Raw genomic sequence first — 20,935 nt, 5'->3', positions numbered from 1 at the left:
AACAAAATTGCATAAAGAAAACAAACCAGCACATCCTACAAATAACCCATGGTGAGGAAACCATTTTGTGTTGAGACTACCACTTATTTTGGCTGGTTCTGAATAAAATATATATATATATACAAGAAGGCATTACCATCATTGCTTTGCATAGTAGAAACACATTATCCCTGTTGCTGGCAAGGACCTTTGCAGACGTGAAGTGATTAGAATGAAGTGAGTGGCATCAGATTGCCTCATCCAGTTTCAGCAGACAAGTTTTGGAGGATTATCTTGCCTAATATGTCTTTTCTGTGCTATTACACTTATGTAGCAATTCCATGCACTTTCACATCTAGCTTTGGTACCATAATTTTTGGGAGCAAAAATGACACCAGAAAAGCAGTCTAGTGTGGGATGTATGGGGATTGAGCACTGTGGAGCTATCACATTAAGCATTACCACAGCTCTGTCTTTCTCTACAGACTAACTGGATGAAGCAACATCCCACAACTGCAAACCCAACACTGGATGAACCACACAATTGTGCTGAAGATACTGATTAACTTCTCTACCTTGCATTTGCAGTGATTAATTTCATATGAAAGCATTCTAATAATAGGTGGTCAGACTGAGCTCTCCTGTGACACAACAGGAGAGTATATTGGCCAGTAGGAGATCTAAGTCTTGCTGAGAGATAATGACAAATACCTGTCAGTACAGCAGCCAGTCTATTTCTACTTCCAAATAACCTAAAAATGTACATCCCGGCTATGTTGTTCACATGGAGAATCCTGGAATGTCCTCAGCATCCTCAAAGGCTAACCAGGCAATCATCAGTCTAGTCTAATGCTGCTAAAATTTCCTTTAAATACTTCTGCCTAACACACAGTAAACCTAAACAGCTAAAAGGAAGCCTGGTTGGTAGCCTCACCCATAAGAGTGTCTCTCCAGATATGCCCCCTATTTCAATGAAATTAAGTAGGTAATCACCTACCAAATTCACACACCAAATACATATAAATAAGCCTTACTAGTCAGAATTTATCACATCTTTTCTGTCTTAAACCTAACTACAGTGGTATTGCAGTGTCTGTCGGTGCATTCTGCAGCACTGATTACAACTATTAAAAATCGGAATTTATTGCTTACGTGACTTTCTTCCTTTACTGTTGTCTGAATTGGTTTTACTTCATTCCTTCTGGGACTTTGATTCTCCCATCCCCTAACCAGACACTAGGTGAGAAGAGCTTCTCAAGGGCACAACGTGGTGCTCAAAACCACTGATGGTTCACTGGAGCAGGCCAGGTAAAATTTCATTTAGTTCAAACACAACACAAAACTTCAGAAGCCTGTTCCAGTTGTCAATTTTATTTGAAAGGTTTCTTCTATACATTATTTTTTATATATAGAAAAAAAATATGAAAGGCCTACACAAATACAGAGTACTGATAGAAAAGTACCAATACTGCCCTTCATGTTTTATACTCATCTTTCAATACTTAAAGGGACAAAACTGCATCAAGCAGCTCATGTATTTAGTAAAATAAATGTTACAAAATCTCAGATCACAAAGGTCTGTCAGTGTATAACAGAAACTTTTAAACCAAGTTTTCTTTCACATACATGCAACCTCAGCACATAATATGTTCAGCTGTCTTTAAGAATTTCACAATATAAAATGATGTACATTTTCCTCAAGAGGGACAGTAAAAGTCATTACACTCCAGTGTAGGAATTTGGCATTACCAATTTTAACGACATAGTGTGTTAACATAATTTTTTTACAAAACATTCTGATAAATTAAAAAGAACACAATCTTGCCTTCAAAGAAAACTCAAGTAATTTAAAAACATTTCAGAATGGGCATTTAATTTTATATCACATGACTCTTCCCCAACCTTTAGTAAGTTCAATTCAACACCACATAAAATATTTTTTATATAAAAAGTAAGCTTTTTGCTTTTTGTAAACTGAATTTATAGACTCCTTCCCATAAAGTTATATTTTTCTGACATAGGGTAACATCCACATGCGCTTACCTAATCTCACTAATGTACACATTTAGAAGAATATAAAGCTAAGCTTTTGCTTAAATGGTGGGAGGAGTGGATACTAAATTGAATAAAACTTGAAAAAGTCAAGGGATTGGGGTTTTTTTTCAGTTTTGGGGTGTTTTTTTTAGGAAAAGGTCCAACTCCAACCATATTGGAAGGACACCGTGTAATACAGCAAAAACTTCTTTCCTCTTTCCTTAAGGAAGCTGTTCTCATCTCAAAACCAAAGAGTTCCCAGATGTTATCCTAAGAACTGTACATTAAACGTTCTGGCAATCGGAGAAAATATTTCAGATATTTCCTATTTGGACAAAAAAAGTATAGGTTTTAGTTGAGAAAAAAGTATAATAATTTAATTTACTGTAAGTGCACAAAAGCAACTCTTTCCTGTTCATTCAATTTTTTTCACTTAAAGAAAGAACACAGGATTTCCCTCTCAAACCTGACTGAATAACTTACTTAAATAACTGCATTTGAAGAATATCAATGTTTAATAGTTTACACATATTTAAGGGGGTTTTGGGAATGTCTATCCTGTTCTTCAAGGAACTACTGCTTTTAAAAGGAGTATTGTACTAATCTATTCCTTCCTTCAAAGTAAAGCTTTATAAGCTTACACTACTATCATTTCCACTTCTGAAGTTTAAATGCTTGGCTCATTCTTTCTAAGGAGAATTTGCAGAGTCACTGACCAGTATGTGGGAGAACTCTCTGCTCAAGGGCAGACATCCAATATGGCTGGGCTTGGAACACCAATGTGCTGTGGGGTTCTCATTCACCACATCGGGGTGGTTTCTGTAACAAACTTTCTTAGTTCACTGTCTAACATTCAGATTAAAGAGCAACCAGGGGGAAAAAAAAAAAAAAAAAGGTACCAGACCATGTACATAAAGACTTGAAGTGTCAAAAAACACTTTCCAGGTAGGAATGCATTTATCAAAGACTAAGCTTTGCCCCATTATGAATGATCTGAAGTTCGGTTTCCTGAGCTTGACACTGGACAGGGGGGAAGGGGAAGGGAAAGTGTCTTACAGCTTAAGTTATACATCAGTTTAATTAGGACAGTATTTAAAATGTATTAGAAGAATGAATAAGTTACTAATGAGTTTAAGACTGTTATAGCTAAATAATAGTTTAGCTAGAAGACCTTAATCTTCTTTCTTTTGTGTTTGAAATCGTTCCATTAAAGCCCTAAATATATTTCCTGGTACTTTCTGATGTTTGTCTATTAGAGCTTGGAGTGCTTGGTCAGATTGAGTCATCTTTATATTGTTCATACATTAACACAATTTCTAGACTCTTTTCCTCCTTTCAAATGTCACAGAACTACTCCAAGGTCATAATACTATTTTTCCATATTTAAGCCTACAGAATGTGTTTGTGTGATCACTGCCAAGAAACATACCAACTAGTATCTTTCACCTCTAGTGTCTGTGTACACAAGCTTTTTTAAAGATACGCAACAGTAAAATGACAATGGCATAAATTAATGAAGAGGCTTTGATCTAGAAAGCATGTCAGTGCCTGTGTGCTGTACTGCAGCCCAGAAACTCCTGTCTATAGCCAGGTTTACACCAGTAACACAGTTCCAGTATGCAAAAGCTTTGCTTCTACACACACTAAGCAGCAGCACTGGAAACACAATTGTCTCTCAGCACACTTGGCATGTAAAAAGTAATTATCCCTGCACCCAATGCCCGTAAAGCAGGAGGTTCTGTAAAGCATGATTAGACCACACCTAAAATATTGCATATGACAGGAGGGTTCACTTGGACTCAAAAACACTGCAGGCCAAGAAGGTAACAGCAGCCATTCCTACTATATAAAAGCTCTATGGGCAACATTCTAAACCAGGGAAATATGCCAAAGCTATGGTGAGGGCATGCCGTAACCTGCTAGTTCTGCCCAGAGAAGCACAGGCTGCTGAATTCTTAAGGCCAGTGACAGAACAGAGAACTATTTCCCTTTGTGAACCAGTGGACACCAAGGGGAATACTGATTCTTGGTACAAGCTCCCACTGTTCACATAAAGTACATGATCAACTGTTAAGTCCTGGGAGAAGGTCCCTGTCCACAACTCTTTATAGATCTGGTCCTAAGTGTTTTTACGGATCTAAAATTTCTATTAGGTAAAAATTGTGAGGTTAATTTATATATAATCATATAATTATACATATTACATTATTTTATATATTATATATTATTGTATATATGTATACATAAAATAGGAAAATGCATACTGTACCATAGCCTCAAATATGAGATGCAATTTTAAAAAATCGCTCTAACTAACTAGGATTCTAGGGGATCACATTCTAGGGGCCTTAGTTGCAGAATCTGCACTTAAGTCAGAGGCAAGTGAGGGCTGGCAAAAATGTAAGACACCAAAATATGTTTGAAAGTAATCTGAACACATTCTCTCCTGAAAGGCAACAGTTCTTAAGTCCTGTCAGACTGAACCCTCAAAAGAAACAATCAGTTTTCCATAATCATAAGCCAGTGCAGATAAAACATTGTAAGATGTCATTTTGCAGAGATCTAATCAGAGGTTAAACAGGTGAGGGGAGACAACTGAACACCTGCATGGTCAAGAAGAAAAGTATCTCTCAAGTGAAGTTTTCAGAATGACCATCTGTGGAGCATTCAAAAAAGGCTGCCTCAGCCCATCCATCTGACTGTTCCATCACTTAACTGTTTTATGTTCTGCACTGTGAAATCTATTAATAAACTAAATGAACATGAAAACCTGACAATCCTTTCTATAAACCACCTAAATCTGAAGTAGGGGAACACTGAAAAGTGAATTTGTTGGAAGGAAATAGAAATGGAAACACACTGTACAAAGCAGTGAAATTATCTTATTTTTTTTTATTGTATTGAATTTCAACAGTTTGTGAACACATATTTGCTGTATTTGAAAGGCTTCATTAGTTTCCTGAAAAGACCAAGAACCAGAACACTTTCTCTGGGTGAAGTGCTTTTGTCTTTATCAACCCAGAGCAGTCTTTTCTGACCACACTTCTTTCTTCAGTCCCTAAAGCAAGTTACTTCTTGAAGCAAATATAGTGTGAAGTATTGACTCTAAAAGGCCTAGAACATCTGCAAGGGTTAGTAATAAAAATATAGCATTTAAGAATGACATTCAGAGCTAAGCAAGTCCAAAGTTTATCATAATTCCACCAACTTCTATAACTAGTTCCAAGGCAGAATCACTTGACAAGAATGTTCCAATGTTTTGTATCAGAACAGTCAATATGTTAAATATATAAATATAAATATATATATATGCATATCCATCTTACCTTTTCAGCTAGTTCCTCAGCAGTTATATTTGGTTCATACGGAATGGGTTCTCCAACAAATGTACGAAACTTGACTGGAAACCCACCGTACAAAGGAACTAATGGCAATCGAATACGTTCATATAGTGTCCTAAATATTTCTAAAGTGAAAAAAATGTTGGGGGAGGGGGAAAGCAGAAGGAAAAGGGAAGGTGGGGAGGAGAGACAGAGAGACACAGAGAGAGACTGAGATTAGCCTGTGAAGTTGTTTGGTTTTTTTTCCAAGTATGTCTTAAAACTGAAACTGGCTTGTCAAGTAATCCAACCCCTGACACAGATTGTCAAACAACATGCCATCTCAAGTGCTATTCTACCCTTTAATTTCCTAAAAGCAGTATTCATGCTAACATCAGATTTGTTTCCACCCTAACTTGGTACGAAATCTCTTCTCCAAACCGTAGCAGCAAAGAAAAGAAAGGAGAAAAATCCAGTATATGACTCTCTGGTGGGGAATGGCATGCTACTCCATACAGGTTACAGATTCAGTTAAGTTTACAGGTTAGCATAAGAAACTAGTTTTCGAAGACTGCTCTGTTCTGTTCAGTCCTTCTGAGGTCCAGAGGATGAGAAATAGTCTTATCTGCCTAAAGGTCAGTTGTGCTAAAACATTGAATTGCTCTTTCAGATCACACACTGGTTACGGTGAAACATTATAAAGAGAGAGAAAGGAGAAAAAAAGAAAAAAAGGAAAAAAAAAAAAGGTGTTTCAATCAGCTTTAAGAAGACACATCATCTTCACCACATGCCACCTTCTAAGCATCTAGCCCAAATCTTATAGATGTTAATATTCTCTCAGTTTTAGACAAGAAATTCCTTTAGCTGTGGTGTTGGCACAAGAAAATCCTTTACTGACCAAGATGTGGAATTTTCTGTACACAACCTATAAGGAGGAAGAAAAATCCAAAACTGCTGAAACTGGGGTAATGACTCCAGCAATCAACAGAATTAAATTCCTCTAGCACCTCTGCAGTAGAAATAGCATTAATTATTTTGGCTTCAATTTCTGCTCGTTTGGGAAGACTGAATACAGAAGAAAAGAGGAAAAGAAACAGAACTGCTCTGCCCTGCGTTCCTCAGATGAATATGATGATGCAGAACATGGGGCATGGAGAAAACTGTTCAGGCCCTTTCTGTTAGGCAGTAAATTCAAGATTATGAAAAAAGGGGGTTTAACACTAGCAGATCAGCAGAGCTGTGGGCTTCTAATCACCCCAGAGATGGACCCTTCAGACATACACTCATCTATTTGTGTGCTGGCTGGAAATCCTGCAGAGATTAGGAAAGAGAGCAAGCAAAGGCAAGGTTTTGTGAGGAACCCCAGGTCTAGTGCTGATTAGTAAAGCAACTACAGATTAAACATATTTCAAACCATTTGAAGTTTAAATACAGGCAGAGGTATAAGCACAGAGCTTTAGGAGGAAATTCAAAGAAATTACATGTGAATTGCAAACCTCTTTGCTTTGCTTCTTAACAGACAGCAGAAAATCTAGAGTTGGCCTAGCAGAATAAGCAGAGAGAAAAAGTGCTCTAAATCTATTTGCCTTTTTCTGGCTCCTTTCTCCTTTCTTCTCCTGCTTCTGTGAAGGCACACTGCTATATGGAGAGCAACTTAGATGAGCCAATACAACATCCATGATCCAATACTGGTATTAAATCCTAATAACATCTCTGAACTCTACCAGAGACCAAACCTCCAGAAACAAGGCTGTGTCAAATCTCAAATGTATATGGAGATTATTTCTATAGTGATAGACTAAACACATATGGAAAAATAAACTACAAAAAAAAATAGAAAATATCTTACTTATTCCTCCTAATGTCCTAAAGCCTTCTCGAACATTTTGTGTAAACATAGGAATGATGGGCTAGGAGGGAAAAAAAAATAAAATAAGAATTTAATGAAGATAGCACTACCTTAAAACTTCTACCCAACAAGCCAATTGATTTCAGAAGTGTTTCTCAGACAAGGACATATAAAGAGCAAAACAAGTATTCTTAAATTCTTCTGCTACCCTTTGCCATGAGGTTTCAAGGTGGAGAATACCATGAGATTCCAGTGAGTCGCTGTTTCAGCAAGTCCATTTTCTCAAAGCAGTTCTGGATTTCAGAATCAATAGAGCACTTAGGCCTTCCCCTCATCTAACAGAATTTGCAAATCTGTGACTAAAGCAGTTAAACCTTTTACCTAAGTTGTAGTTACGTTCAAAGGGAAGAGTTCACATATTGGGACCCTAAACTTGTCTGATTTGTCTCTGCTATGCTGATTGTATTGCTTCACACATGATATATCACATTCAGTACACATGCATGATATATTTTTGCTGATGAATATTTGGAACTGTGTTAAATACTTAGTTTGTATTGCTGGTTTTGAACTTGCAAACAACCATCAAGATTTAAGAACCAGGAGGGTGTTGACTACTACACTAAGTTTTCTAATATCATTTTAAAGCATGTACTCACTGTACACAGCATCATCAAAAATACAGAACTCTATGGGATTTTTAAACATTTAGATTCTTTCAAACTTGTTTAAAAAAATATTGACATAAGCTAGTAAATTAAACTTTTGAAACAGTTATCAAGTTGTTTTTCACTGGGCAGAGGGAAGCCTGTAAATAATTCAATGCAACTACCGAATATAAAAAGAAGTGCAGTTGCCTAAAGAGAATGCTATCAAATGTCCTTATTCTAGAACCATCTTATTTAGAACATTGTACTTCTGACACCAGTAGATTTTCGTATGTTCCAAGTCTGTTTATATGACAACTATTTTGGCAAAAAAAAAAAAACCTGCTGAAATGAGACAACCTCAGGAAACTGAAGGTCCCAGTTTAAGACACATTTTTCTGATGTTTTAGATATGCTTCTTTCCCACGAGGAGTTATGTGTATGATTAATGGTGACTTAAAATTCACCTTTAAATCTAAACATATTTTTCCCATTTTCAGCCTGCTTCTGATACTATTCCTATCCTACTGCACCTCTCAGGTTGTTTGTTGTTTGGGTTTTTTTCTTTTGGGGGGGATGAAGCTGCAAGGTCTTTGTGAGTGCACAAAGGAAACTAAACATACATTCAATAAAATAAATAAAACTACTACAACCACAGCTGAATCCCCAGAATGGCTTTTCATATGCTATTACAATGCATCAGCAAAATCTAACTCAGTTAAAAATATGCTGTTTAAACTGAGTTATTTTCCCCCTGATAAAAGTGACACATACTTAAAATTTGGTCTTACATGTATTTTATTTCTGTATAAAATATAAAGATTTAACTAGTCTCTCTGTGACAGTACCTAAACATAAAACTCCTGGTGTGAGGCTTACTTTCAAATCAGCAGTATGCAGACCTATAGGCATAGGTACACATCTTTCAAGTACAAATAATGAAAGGGACTGTGAAAGGGTTATTAAAATAGTTGGAAATCAAACAAATCATACACCTATGTGCCTTTCAGAGGTCATCCCATATGAATAATTATCTGCCTGCTGACCAAGTTCAATTAGAATTGAAGTGAAACAGTTCACACTAGCATACAGCATCTACTGCCGCTGCTGCATGCCCTAGACATCCCTTTCTACCATAAAAATGCCAATACAGTACACGGGTCACAGTATCCTTCAAAGACAGGGGAAATAGAAATATTGACGTATGGTTGTTTCCCAGGTCAGAGGCTGAGCCATCACAACCCTGACCAGTAAATGTAAAACAGCACAAGTTTGAAATGTAGAAACTGCCCTGGACTTCATATCCCATTCTTTTAAACTGTCGATTTCCTGACCACACTATTCTTAACTGACTCCAAAGCCTTCTAATCAAAAGCAACATCAAAAGAAGGGTCTCAAAATGCAGTTATGGGAGCAAGCAGACCATATTCATTGGCACTCAGCAACGTAACAACAAATACATGACAACCAAAAGGAAGTACTATTAACAGTCTTTGCTTCTCTTCTGTGACCTGCCATACTTACCACTTTTGCATCAATGGCCACCTGAGCAAAGCCCTTCCGATCACCCCAGAGAATCGTATACATCTCGTCGCTGAAGAGTGCTTCCCGAACACCACCTGGGCTAATGGCCAGCAGACGGCCCTTCTGCAAATTCTTGACACATTCTTCTTTTGGTCCATGTAAAACTCCATGTACCTCAAGTAATAGATTAAAACCTGGGTATGACAATATTAATACAGAAAACGTTCATTCACGCTGCCATTGAGAGCAGATTCCCTACTCGCAGCACAGTGGTTAAAACTTACTTGTCTGAAAACAATAACCCCAAATCAAAGATGTTTCTAGAAGGACTAAGGCACTAAGTCCTGCTTATAGTTTTTGGTGTAAAAAGTTGAAAGATTTAGGGGTTTCAGTGGCTTTTTATCATAGTAAAGTCAGGTGCTCTCTCACAATCAGGACTAAGCTGGAAAAAAGTGGCAAGTTATCTGTGCCATCTTTCATGTGATCAGGTTAAGATATTACATTTACTAAAGTTTTTAACAGTAAAGTTACATAAATTCCTCATATCATCTTGAATTTGAAATGTCATACTGGCACTTCTCTTTAAGAAACAGCAGAACATAAAAAGTGTGCTTACAAGCATCAAATCGGCACCTATCTGATCGATTTAGACAATTAGTCTAATGTGAAATAACATAAACTAGCATAAACCTCTGTTTGTAGGAAATCAGTCATGTTCACTTGGTTCAATATATTTTAAATTTATACCAAATTGGGAACTAAATAGTATGGGAAAGATTATTTCTCTTTCTTTCCCACTCAGTTTCTTTCCCTCAGTTTCCCACTGAGGCAAACAACCTTATCAGTCATAGAACTGACCTAATCAAGTTCGCCACTCAATAGCAGATGTTAGCTTTCTAACCTCAGCTTAACAAATGAGTATATTAATATTAATAGCTGTTACTATTAACACACACTGAAGAGTCCAAATATAGTTAGGAAGACAGACCTATCTTCTCTCCCAGCCTGCAAAAAACAAGGGCTTGGCAAGAAGAACATCAGACACTGTATCGTTAGTTTATTCTTAACTAAACTCTGATCTCTAACTATTCTTTGTAGTTGGTCTGAGTATAATTACTCCTGATTTATATCTACACACAGCTGGGATCTATCTGTAAACATAACAGAACACAAGCTCTGTTAGAGCTGTGCTGTGTCTGTCTCACACACTGCAGGTGACACCAACAGTCTTCAGCAAGTAGCATTAGCACAGAGGACTCCTGAAATAGAGTTTTCCTACAGTAATTTGATTTTTCTCAGGTATTTTATTTGTGGGATCTTAAATAGCTGGTTTTTACAAGGTTTTACATTCCCAAACAAATTAAAGCTTTCTGGAATGTAGCTGGTGGTAGGAAGCTGCTTGTCTCTAAGTCGTTCCTATCAGCAAGTTCAGGACAGATACAAAATAGCAATGAGAAGGGTTGAGCAGAACAGGAAGGCAGACTTCAAGGAAGCAGAAGCTGTGAAGATAATTTCACTTTCCACATTAGACACGCTGGAGAAGGCGAGGTGGGGGTGTGTGTATGACAGGTCAGAAAAAAATAATAGAATAATAGTGGGATTTCAAGTCTAAAAAATTTCTCAGTTGTATTTCCTGCTTTTACTTTTAGTATTAACTTTATATTTTGAGCTGTACTTCATAGCCTAGCCAGTAGATCATATGTAACTATCAATATCTCTACTCCAGAAGCAAAAACCTGACTCTCTCAGAGCAGCAGAGAGATAGGAACTAGTGTAGTGGCCCTGAAGCAAAGATCATGGACTCAGAAGAGACACTGAGGTAGTCTCCAGCCATTGCATGAAAGTGACCATGAATCCAGTTTAAGCAACTCTCAAAATTATCTTAAGCACAGTTTTTCAGCCTTCCAGATGAACAGATGCTAATTTTTCCAAATACCAGAAAGTCCCAACTTAGTTGTATTCCACAGTTCAACTCTGCCCTTTGCCTCAGCACAATCTTCTATTCTCCACAACACTGTGTCCACATCCATGTTCAAAATCCCTTTTTAGGGTGCTCAGTAATGCAGTTAACATTTATCTCTGTAAATGCACTATATACATTTGCCTGACTTACCCCCAGTGAATGTAAAATAGGGGCTTGTCAGCCACCTGGTAGGAAGATGGCAAGGATGTAATCATTTTTCTAAGGCTGATCTTTAGGACCACAGACAGAGAGAAATCATGTAGACCACTGAATCAAACCTTCCATGATTGTAGGTAGCCACACAGGTCTCTCTGCATACCATCTAGTCCACAAGACACTCTGCAATACCTTCTGCATGTAACAGACAAGAAACCACAGCTCCTTTTATCTGGGACATTACAGGAGAGGGACTGTCTTAGATCCCTAAAATAGCAAGCAATTTTTCAAAGAGGGCTCCCAGCAAATAATGCTATGAAGCAAACATGGCCCATACTATAGGGGATGGAGCGATGGAGAACACAAGTGAAATCACAGTCCTCACTGCACTCTTTGGAAAAAGATTTTCTCTTAAGAAAACCTCAGAGAAATCAGTGTATTCCTGAGCATTACAGAGCTAAGAATCTAAAAGAACTAGAAATCACTGGAGCAATTATTTTTTTTTCTGTGACTAACCTCCAGTATTTAAAAGAAAAATGAAAAAAACACAAGCCACAGGACCATATTTCATAACCTCCTGCCCCAAAACACAAGCAACAGAAGCATACACAGTATTGACACAGTACAAGTTGAGACAACAAAATAATTTCTTTTTGCATGAACACATGAAAGAAAGACGCATTGGGCAATGTTCAGTAGGAACCTCCAGGTATCTCCAGCAGGTCTCCTATTATCTTAGATGCCTTCTGTAAGTTATCAAGCTTTCAAGATTAAGCAGTAGGGAGAGGCAAGTTTGACCTCTTGCCAGCTGACACATCCCTTGGGATGCACAACAACATTTTACAAACACACTCCAGTTAATTGCAGTTAATTCAGGGCAGCAGTGCCCAATGCAGAGGATGCAGTGAGACCACATGCAATTGTGTACTGGCATGGACCTGAGACTCAGATTCATGGGACAAGCCATTCCTCACAATTATTCACAGTAGATTAAAAAAATATAAAAACAGAAAGATAATTAAGTCATCTAATCCAGGTACATCTAATGTCCTACAGACTCTCCACACCCGTCCATTTTTCCTGCATTGAGCATAATAACTTTTGGTTAACTAAAACATCTTCTGAAAAGACATCCAATTGCATCATTGAGTCATAGAAGATGTGGGGTTGGAACGGACCTTTAAAGGTCGTCTAGTCCAGCCCCCACTGCAGTGTGCAGGGATCTTTTTAACTAGATCAGGTTGCTCAGAGTCTCATCAAGCCTGACCTTGGATGTCTCCAGCGATGGGGCCTCCATCACCTCTCTGGGTAACCAGTTCCAGTGCTTCACCACCCTCATAGTAAAGAACTTCTTCCTGATATCCAATTTAGATCTACTCTGCTCTACTTTAACGCCATTGCCCCTTGTCCTATCGCTACACACTCTTGTACAACAGTCCCTCCCCAGACTTAAGATCAAGCAGTCTTAGTTCTAGGATAAAATTATGGCAATCTTTCCAGTTTGATTCACAATAGAAGTGGCATCTATCTGGTTTGCCAGTCATAGATTATTGTGCAAATTTTTAAACACAATCCAGAACATTATCTGGGCTCTTTGGGCTTGTCTTCCCTGAATAGCCTTAGCTCATTCACAGAACACAAGAATTATGTAGGTTCGAAGGGTCCTCTGAAGGTCATCCAGTCCAACCTCCTACTCAAAGTGGGTCCAACTAGATCAGGCTGCTCAGGGCCTCACCCAGCGGAGTTCTGAAAGTCCCCAGGGAAGGAGATTCCCCAACTCGTTTAGGTAATCAGTTCAGGAGTCTGATCAGCCTCATGGTAAAATACCTTTCCAAACATCTAATCAAAATTTCCTGTGTTGCAACTTGTCTCTGTTGCTTCTCATTTTATTGCTGTGCAACTGTCAGAAGAGTATGACTCCCTCTTCTCTGCATCCTCCTGTCAGGTCACTAGTTTGGTATCATCAGTGAACTTCCTGTGACACGCTCCAACTCCTCATCCAGGAGTTCAATAAAAACATTAAGCTATGTTTGTCCCAGTATCAATCTCTGAGGAATGTCTACAAAAAACAGCTGTTAGCTAGATGTTACACTGCTGAACTCAATCCTTTGAGACGAGCTCTTCAGTTAGACATGTCTGCAACACTACCAAATGATTTTGGGGGACTCATAAGTACACTTACACTCAGAACCTTAAAATAAGGAAAATATGCAGAAAAGAAGAAAAACAATCATCACCCGTTTGATAAACAAATGTGCATAAGTATTAATAGCTATAGTAGGGAGCCAAACCTAAATTACAGAATAGGTTACATTAGTAAACTGTATGCCAAAGGTTTGATAAACAACTGACAAATCTTAGTCTGTTGGCAGTAGAGGTAAAATCATGCTGTTAACGCTATGAAAAAGTTCAGTTTTCAGGGATTAAGGCAGAAATTAAACTATATTGGCAAAAGGACAGTTTTCTCATATGAGCTACTTCCACTAAAAACATCAGTACACTACAGAACATACCTGTAAATTCACAGAACAGATTACAAGGTTTTTAGTCACAAACTGAACATGAGAAAAGAACTGAGTTTGACACACACAAAGCCCAAACCCTTCACATAATTCCACCTATCAGCAGTGTTTTTCATTAGGCCATCCAGACAAAAAACTTGCCCTAGACATATTTCTCATTTTCTTCTTGCTTCCTCTCCCATTTCACACAAACTTGTTAAGACACTTCTACAGCTGTCCTCCAAAAAATAATCTACTTAGAACAGTCCACTGGGGGACAGAGTGAACTGCTCTATGAAAATATGTTGCCTCCCCAGACTAATATTGTCAACATCAAGGACACTGCTTCCGAACAGTTTCTTTCTTAATCAGATTACACCACCCATTCTGCTAATAGTAATTAAAAAAAAAAAGAACCAGCTCATTGAAGTCTTTGCTACCAGTTAATAGAGAGGCAACTGTTTCTCCAATGATCTCTTTGTTTCTAAACACTCTAGAGTCATTGAAATGTATTCCCCAGCCAGGAGTATGAGCCATCCTTGCATGGGCCAGTCTCATAAAACCATTCTTTCTCATAAAGAATATGTGAAACAGCTGTACTGCGATACTTGCATTCACTTTGTCTGATACTTGCATTCACTCAGCTGAGAGCTGAGTTACTGTGGCTCAGTTTTCATTAATTACACCACTAAAAAATAGTAATAGTAATTAAAAAAAAATACAGTTCTCAAACAGCTTGTATATAATGAAGTATGTTACCTGGCAATCTGAAGACGAAATGATCCGCTACTACGTGGCAGTATTTCTTATTTTGTATAAGAAGTCTAGCCGTGAAATAGATATAGTCAACAGGAGTAGCTCCATGATAAAACACAATAAGCCCTGGTCCTTCAGGAATATTTTCAGTACCGTGAAGCTCATAACCTGTTAGAACAAAAGGCATAACAGATGTCAAAGACTGATACAGTTCTATCCCAAAGAAACAAACTTGCAGCAAGTAAGCAAACTGAAACTGATAGCTACTGAGATGTGGCAAGAGCAAAGTGACCCTAAAAAGACAAAAGGTAACATGAAGCATTTACTAAGTTGCTTCCACAGGAAATGCAAGTTGAACCACATTAAAAGAAAGAACAAAAAACCAACAACCTGAAAACACCCAGTCTCACTGTCTTGAACTATGTAATTTTTTCCTAATTTGTTTCAGTTCACTGTCTTCAATGCTGCAGAGTCCTCTGAATCAATCACTCAAGAGAAACCACAATAAGGATTGGATAGGAGTGGTAAAACAACTATTTCGAGCTAATATTTACCTTTTTAATGTCATTGCTGCCAGTAACTGTTTAAGAACATTTGACATTACAGCATCCATTTATGTCTCGTTTTACTCCAGGGTATGAACTTTATTTTTGTTATTTCTCTCAGAATTACACTTGCTTCATTTTTCCATCACAATGTACTAAAAGCTATTTGGGGCTTTATATGCTTAATGTAAACATACTTAAACACACACAAGTTTCTTACAGAACTAACATTTTTAATTAAGTCAACAGTGCAGAATATATTCAATTAACAAAAAATACCAAAACACATACAGAACATATTCAGTTATTACTGAGCAATATTGTTACAGTATGTTGTTTGTGGCTGTTTTTTTTAAATAAGCAAACAAACAAAATGGGGAAGGGGAGCTGGGGGGAAGAGAGACAAACAAAACCTGTCACTTCTTCTGAAGCTAATCAGGTCTGCAATTCTTATTCCATTAATTTATTGTTTTCATTCTGAAGGTATTCCTGGCTCTGTAGCATCCCAAGTGACCACTAATGTGCTTCATGCTAGCCAGTCTCAACCAGAGTGATACCTACATGTAGCATTGACATAATGTATGTGAAGTTACAGATATCACACACTGGTTTTAGGTTTGGGGCCTTTTGGTTTGGGGTTTGCTTTTTTTTTTTTTTCTTTCTTCTGATGCTATGATATTTCTGAATGAAAAATTCTTCCTGAAATAAATTGATTAATCAAGTAGGGTAAAAAAATAATTATAAAACATTTCAATCTTTAGCCAGAGAAATGTATAGAGAACATGGAAGCAGCTGGCAGGGCAGAAAAAAGTCACAACTGTCAATGAGGGACTGGATAAGAATCTTTTTGTCACAAATGAAAACTCAGACCTTATAAAAAGTTGCTAAGGATGAAAAGAGCCAAGGCCTTAAAAAATCATTTTCTTATGAAAAAAAGTAAATAGCTTTTTATTGTGAAACCAGCATTTTAAGCTCTTTGATGTAGCTGTTGATTTTGATCTAGTGCACTTTCCTAGATTTGAAAGTTACATCTTTCTCTTACAAAGCCTAGCTGATACAGCCACTGCACCATCTGGTTATCAATGTCTTGAAAACCCACTTCCCTTTGACTAGAGAACAAATAGAGATGATTTTCAAGAAGGATTTGTTCTTTATGTAAATTGCTCTTAAACATCTCTTCCTCCTTTAGCTGCATCTAGACTGAATAGTTCTGAAAGAGGCTTATCATTTCCTTAGAAAGAAAAGCCAAATCATTTATTAAAATCTTTATAAAAGAACTAATAGTAGAAGGACAAGGAACAGAGCCTTTAGGTTTTGACATTCTAGTAGAGAAAGTAGTTGTCAAAAACACATAGAAAGAAAATAAAGTAGGGATCTGGAACAGTTTTGGACTCTGAAGTCAGTTTGAAGTATCTCAAAGTGAATTGACACTAAGTGCTCCATTTGGCATTATATGTAAAAGACTGGTTAAGTGTGATTAAATTATACTAACATGCTGCCATACTAGCTATCAGGGAACTGGCATTGGACTTCCAGTGTTCATATACTGACTCTTAAATAATATAGGTAATTTATCTGATTTTTAACATAGGATTCATTTCAGGTCCTTCTGGAAAGGAAATCTGGGAGTAGCTATAGAAAGGAAAAAAAAAAAAAAAGCATGTATATTCAACTGGATGAATGATCTCAATTTGTAGCAGCAAAGGAATGTATAAGACCAAAAAAAGCTATATCAAAAAAAAGTCTCGATGACTTTTCTTTCCCCAAGCACCACTAGAAATCATTGATAAAATGGAAAAAATAAATAATTGGCCTGAATTTCAGATTTCATGCAACAGCAGCAACAATCACACATATACTGATAATCCTGAGAGATAAAACAGAAATAAGAGCTTCAGAGTATTTTATGGAAAAGTCAGATCTCACTTACCATGCCATATTCTTCCATGTCCATCCCATAGGGCAGCTAACATTAGTTTTGCACCATCCCAGAAATCACTGGAATAAGCTTCCCTCAGTTCATTCTTTCTTTTATAAATATGAAGTAAGAGAATGGAAATGTAGAAGAGGATGACAATAACTCCTGGAAGTAGAAAAACTACTGCAAGTGGAAAAAGCACCCATAAAAGGTAGACTGCATAACTCAAATAATCTTCAATATGCTCCACACCAGTCCATTCTCCCAGAATGTAAGTCAGGCAGGTTATGTATGACACAGGTATTGGTCCTGTAGAACAAGATTCATTTCCACCTATCATCTCCTGTTCAATTAAAAAAAAAAAAAAAAAAAAAAAAAGGAAGATTAATGAATCCTAAAAAAACAGACCTGCCTATACTGCATAAACATACTGAAAAACCTCTCTGATGCATTTTGTTCACATTCTATTTACATCCCATCCCAGAAGCACCTATTAGAAATACAATGGTTCACACAGCAAAATTTTTACTTTTTCAGTCCTTTTCTTTTGTGTAATGGAAATGATGACAATTGACAAAGGTAGTGCATGGTTTAATGTCAGGCTAAGATTTTATCTCATTAAAAACTGCTCAAATTACGCAGATCCAGAACATTTATACTGTTTCCAATACCAATTTATGCTGTACTTTCAATTCTCAGAAAGTCATACTGATTAGGCTAATTTATTGTTCTGCACAGCATGCAGTACACTCAAAACTTTCTCCCAGGCACTTACTACAACAGGAATCAACACAAATTTCAAACCCAATGCTATAAAAAAACAACTAAATGCTTCCACGAACAACATGCATATTATGACTCGGGAAGAAGACAGTCTCAAATGAGCAAGTCTCACTCCTATAGACACCTTTAGCCATACCTATTACAGATTGTTAAATGCCAAGTCCCAGAGCACAACACAGAGAGGCAGTAGAAAGGACAAGATCACAGAGTAAAGCTATGGCTGTACTGTTTCTATGTGTAAGAATCTAACTTCTCCTAAGAAGTTTCAGGGCTAGATCTCTCTAGGCTGATATTTCAGGCTTTCTGTAATTCTGGAGCAACACTTTTTTCTTATCTCTGTAAAATTTAGGGGAAAACTTGCTATTCACTTAATCTTACAAACATGAGACAACCTGGATGCTTGGCTATCTTAGCTACAGCTCTAGAACAACATAAACAATATTCTTGAGGGAAAAAAATTATCCTAGTCTAGAAAAATTTTTGTTAAGACTTGATGTAACTGCTAGTCAGGACCAAGAAGAAAAAGATTTTGCAAGTATAAAGTATGCTTGTAGAGGGAAATGAGTAAGAACAGTAGTATCTGAAAGAACCTAAGCTTGTGGCTGTTGTGTTTTGGTTCTTTATTAAAACGTAACTTACAGCATGTACGATTGCAGAGTTCCTATGCTTAGCTACACATATGTCATCATTCCTTTACTCCTGTTCTGGTTTTGCAAGCAACAAGTGACTGAAATTTGGAACATAATTTTGCTAATACTATCAGAACGCCAATGACTACTAAACAGAAACCCAATGACAACAAAACCTACATAGCAGACCAGCTCTAATCTGCATTTCCTAGAAGATGTGAAAACACATAATAGACCAGAACTTATTTCCCAGTCTCAGTTTTCCCTCCCTTTCTGTGAAAGCCAGATTGTTCTTTCTCCTTCAGTTTTGAAATTGGCCTTTACCCACATTGCTCAAGATATTAATGAGAAGAAAGATGATCTTGTGACTGAGACTTTGTGCCCATGATCCAAGCCTGTTCCACTAATCCAAGCTTGCAACATTTTGCTCCTCCGCGTGTTCTTGAGGAAAGTGTGATGAGCAGCGGATTTATCTCCAGCAGCGTATGAGCACATAGCACTAGTGACAGGCACTTCACTGATTTAATGCATGTGGTTTTGGGTATGTCAGCTAAGGGAAAAGGACAGGAGAGAGTGAGCATGTGGGAGAGTAAGAGAAAGCTCTTTCTCATTCCAGCTGCCAGAGTCAAACTCCAGAACCTGTCAGGCAGCAAACACCCACAACAAGTAAAAGAAACACAACTTGTGAGACCAAGCAGGATTTAGGAGTAGCATTCAACACCACAGTACTTATCAGATTGTTACGCCTGGACTTCTCCACTGGTCCCACCTACTAGCTAAGAAAACAGTATGGAGCATGGGTTATGGCACAGAAATATTTTTCAAACTCAGAGGTGATTATACAGCTTTAAAGATTACTGAAAGTTACACTCTCCTGCCTATTACTTTTTCACTTGTTTATGGCCTTCTCCAAATACAAAATCCATACCAAGTAAATGCAAAGCCTTGTTCACACAAGCCAACCTTACAAAATATTACTTATCCTTTTGCCTGCAATGTTAGAGGCAATACCTCAAATGCAGTTGTCGCAGTTTTCAAAGCTCACTTGTGCATTCATACACTAACCTCTAATAGAAATTAAAATGTTACATCTTCTTCGCTGTCAACCACAGAGGCAACATCTAAAGTACTGCCTTCTCTTAAAGATGGTAAACTATTCTGAACAACATTCTTTCCTCATTTTGAAGAGTATTATGGAATAATTTGTATCAGAAAGACCCACTGGACAGCACTTGTCCAACCTCTTGCTAACTAAGGCATTAGATCAGGTTTCTCAGGGCCATGTCCAGTTCAGTTTGTAGTATGTCCAAGGACAGAGATCCCTTTGCTTCCCCGGGCCCCTACTCCAGAGCTTGATGAACCTCATGGTGAAAATGTTTTTCTTTATTCTACTCAGAATTCCCCTTACTGCAATTTGTGCATGTTGCCTCCTGTCCCTTTGCTGAGAAGAGTATTAACTTTCCCCTTGCTATAATCACTCATTAAGAGCAGCAGTAAGATGCCCTTTAAGGCTTCATTACTTCAGGCTAAACACTAGCAGGTCTCTCAGCCTCTCCACACACATCAGTGCTCCAGCCACCCAGCAATGTCAGTGGCCCTTCTCTGCACCCCTTCCAGCTTGTTGGCATCTTTCTTATATTGAGAGACTTTAAACTTGACCTGTGCTCTCAAAAGAGGGGGAAAAATATTTGCTTGGTCTAACAGTCATGGCCTTGCTAACATAGCCCAAAATGCAGATGGCCATCCTCACTCATATTTGACTTACCATCCACTAGACAAAGGCCTCCTCCTTCATCTCCTGTAATTTTGCTCCCCCTGTAACAAGTTCAGCATTTGTTCTGAACACTCATGTTACGTCCACAAAAATCCTCCATATTCAAGCCCCAGTGTGATTTGTATTACTGCCACACTAAATATCCCATCAAAGGCGACAGCGGTGAAGAACAGATGACAGATTCTGTTTCCATGCTCAAAAAAAGCATAGGATGCTTCACACTGAATAAAGGTTCAACATAATTCATATATGCTACCAACAGTTAATGTAATTTTGGTCTGTTCCGAATTTACAGCTGTCTACTTTAGGACTGCCTACAGCACTTAAAATTACAAGATAAAGAAAGCAGCCTGTCTTCCAGAAACACGAGCAATGTCACTCTGATTGGGACCTCATCCAAGCAAAGAATGATTATTCTGTCCTCCTCATCATTTTTTTTTCCTGAATCTGTCACCGTCCACATCTAAAAACTATCATGGGATGCAGCACTACTAAGTCTCACCCTTAGCTGACTTACAGGCAGAATCCCCCTGCAATATGACCACAGCCTGAAAGAA

The 20,935-nt window shown here is 37.7% G+C and overlaps 1 protein-coding gene across 3 annotated transcripts; it reads right to left on the bottom strand.

The window, feature by feature from the left end:
• Positions 1 to 3,185: 3,185 nt before the first annotated feature.
• Positions 3,186 to 17,532, bottom strand: LOC104396896 (transmembrane protein 68-like). 3 transcript variants are annotated; one of them, XM_010006798.1, is made up of 7 exons: positions 17,205 to 17,532; positions 14,733 to 14,897; positions 9,354 to 9,547; positions 7,183 to 7,243; positions 5,340 to 5,479; positions 3,325 to 3,334; positions 3,186 to 3,280 (listed from the first exon to the last, which is right to left on the bottom strand). In XM_010006798.1, the coding sequence occupies exons 1-7, from the start codon at positions 17,530 to 17,532 to the stop codon at positions 3,186 to 3,188; spliced, it is 993 nt and encodes a 330-aa protein (XP_010005100.1). The 3 variants fall into 3 exon arrangements, with proteins under 3 accessions (XP_010005100.1, XP_010005101.1, XP_010005102.1); XM_010006799.1 differs by lacking the exon at positions 3,325 to 3,334 and having other exon boundaries at positions 3,186 to 3,299; positions 5,349 to 5,479; XM_010006800.1 differs by lacking the exons at positions 3,325 to 3,334; positions 5,340 to 5,479; positions 7,183 to 7,243 and having other exon boundaries at positions 3,186 to 3,299; positions 9,357 to 9,547.
• Positions 17,533 to 20,935: the final 3,403 nt, after the last annotated feature.

Source organism: Chaetura pelagica, unplaced genomic scaffold (assembly GCF_000747805.2).
Source record: "Chaetura pelagica isolate M959 unplaced genomic scaffold, ChaPel_1.0 scaffold109, whole genome shotgun sequence".
Taxonomy (NCBI): Eukaryota; Metazoa; Chordata; class Aves; order Apodiformes; family Apodidae; genus Chaetura; species Chaetura pelagica.
This window is presented reverse-complemented; position numbering and strand designations above follow the sequence as displayed.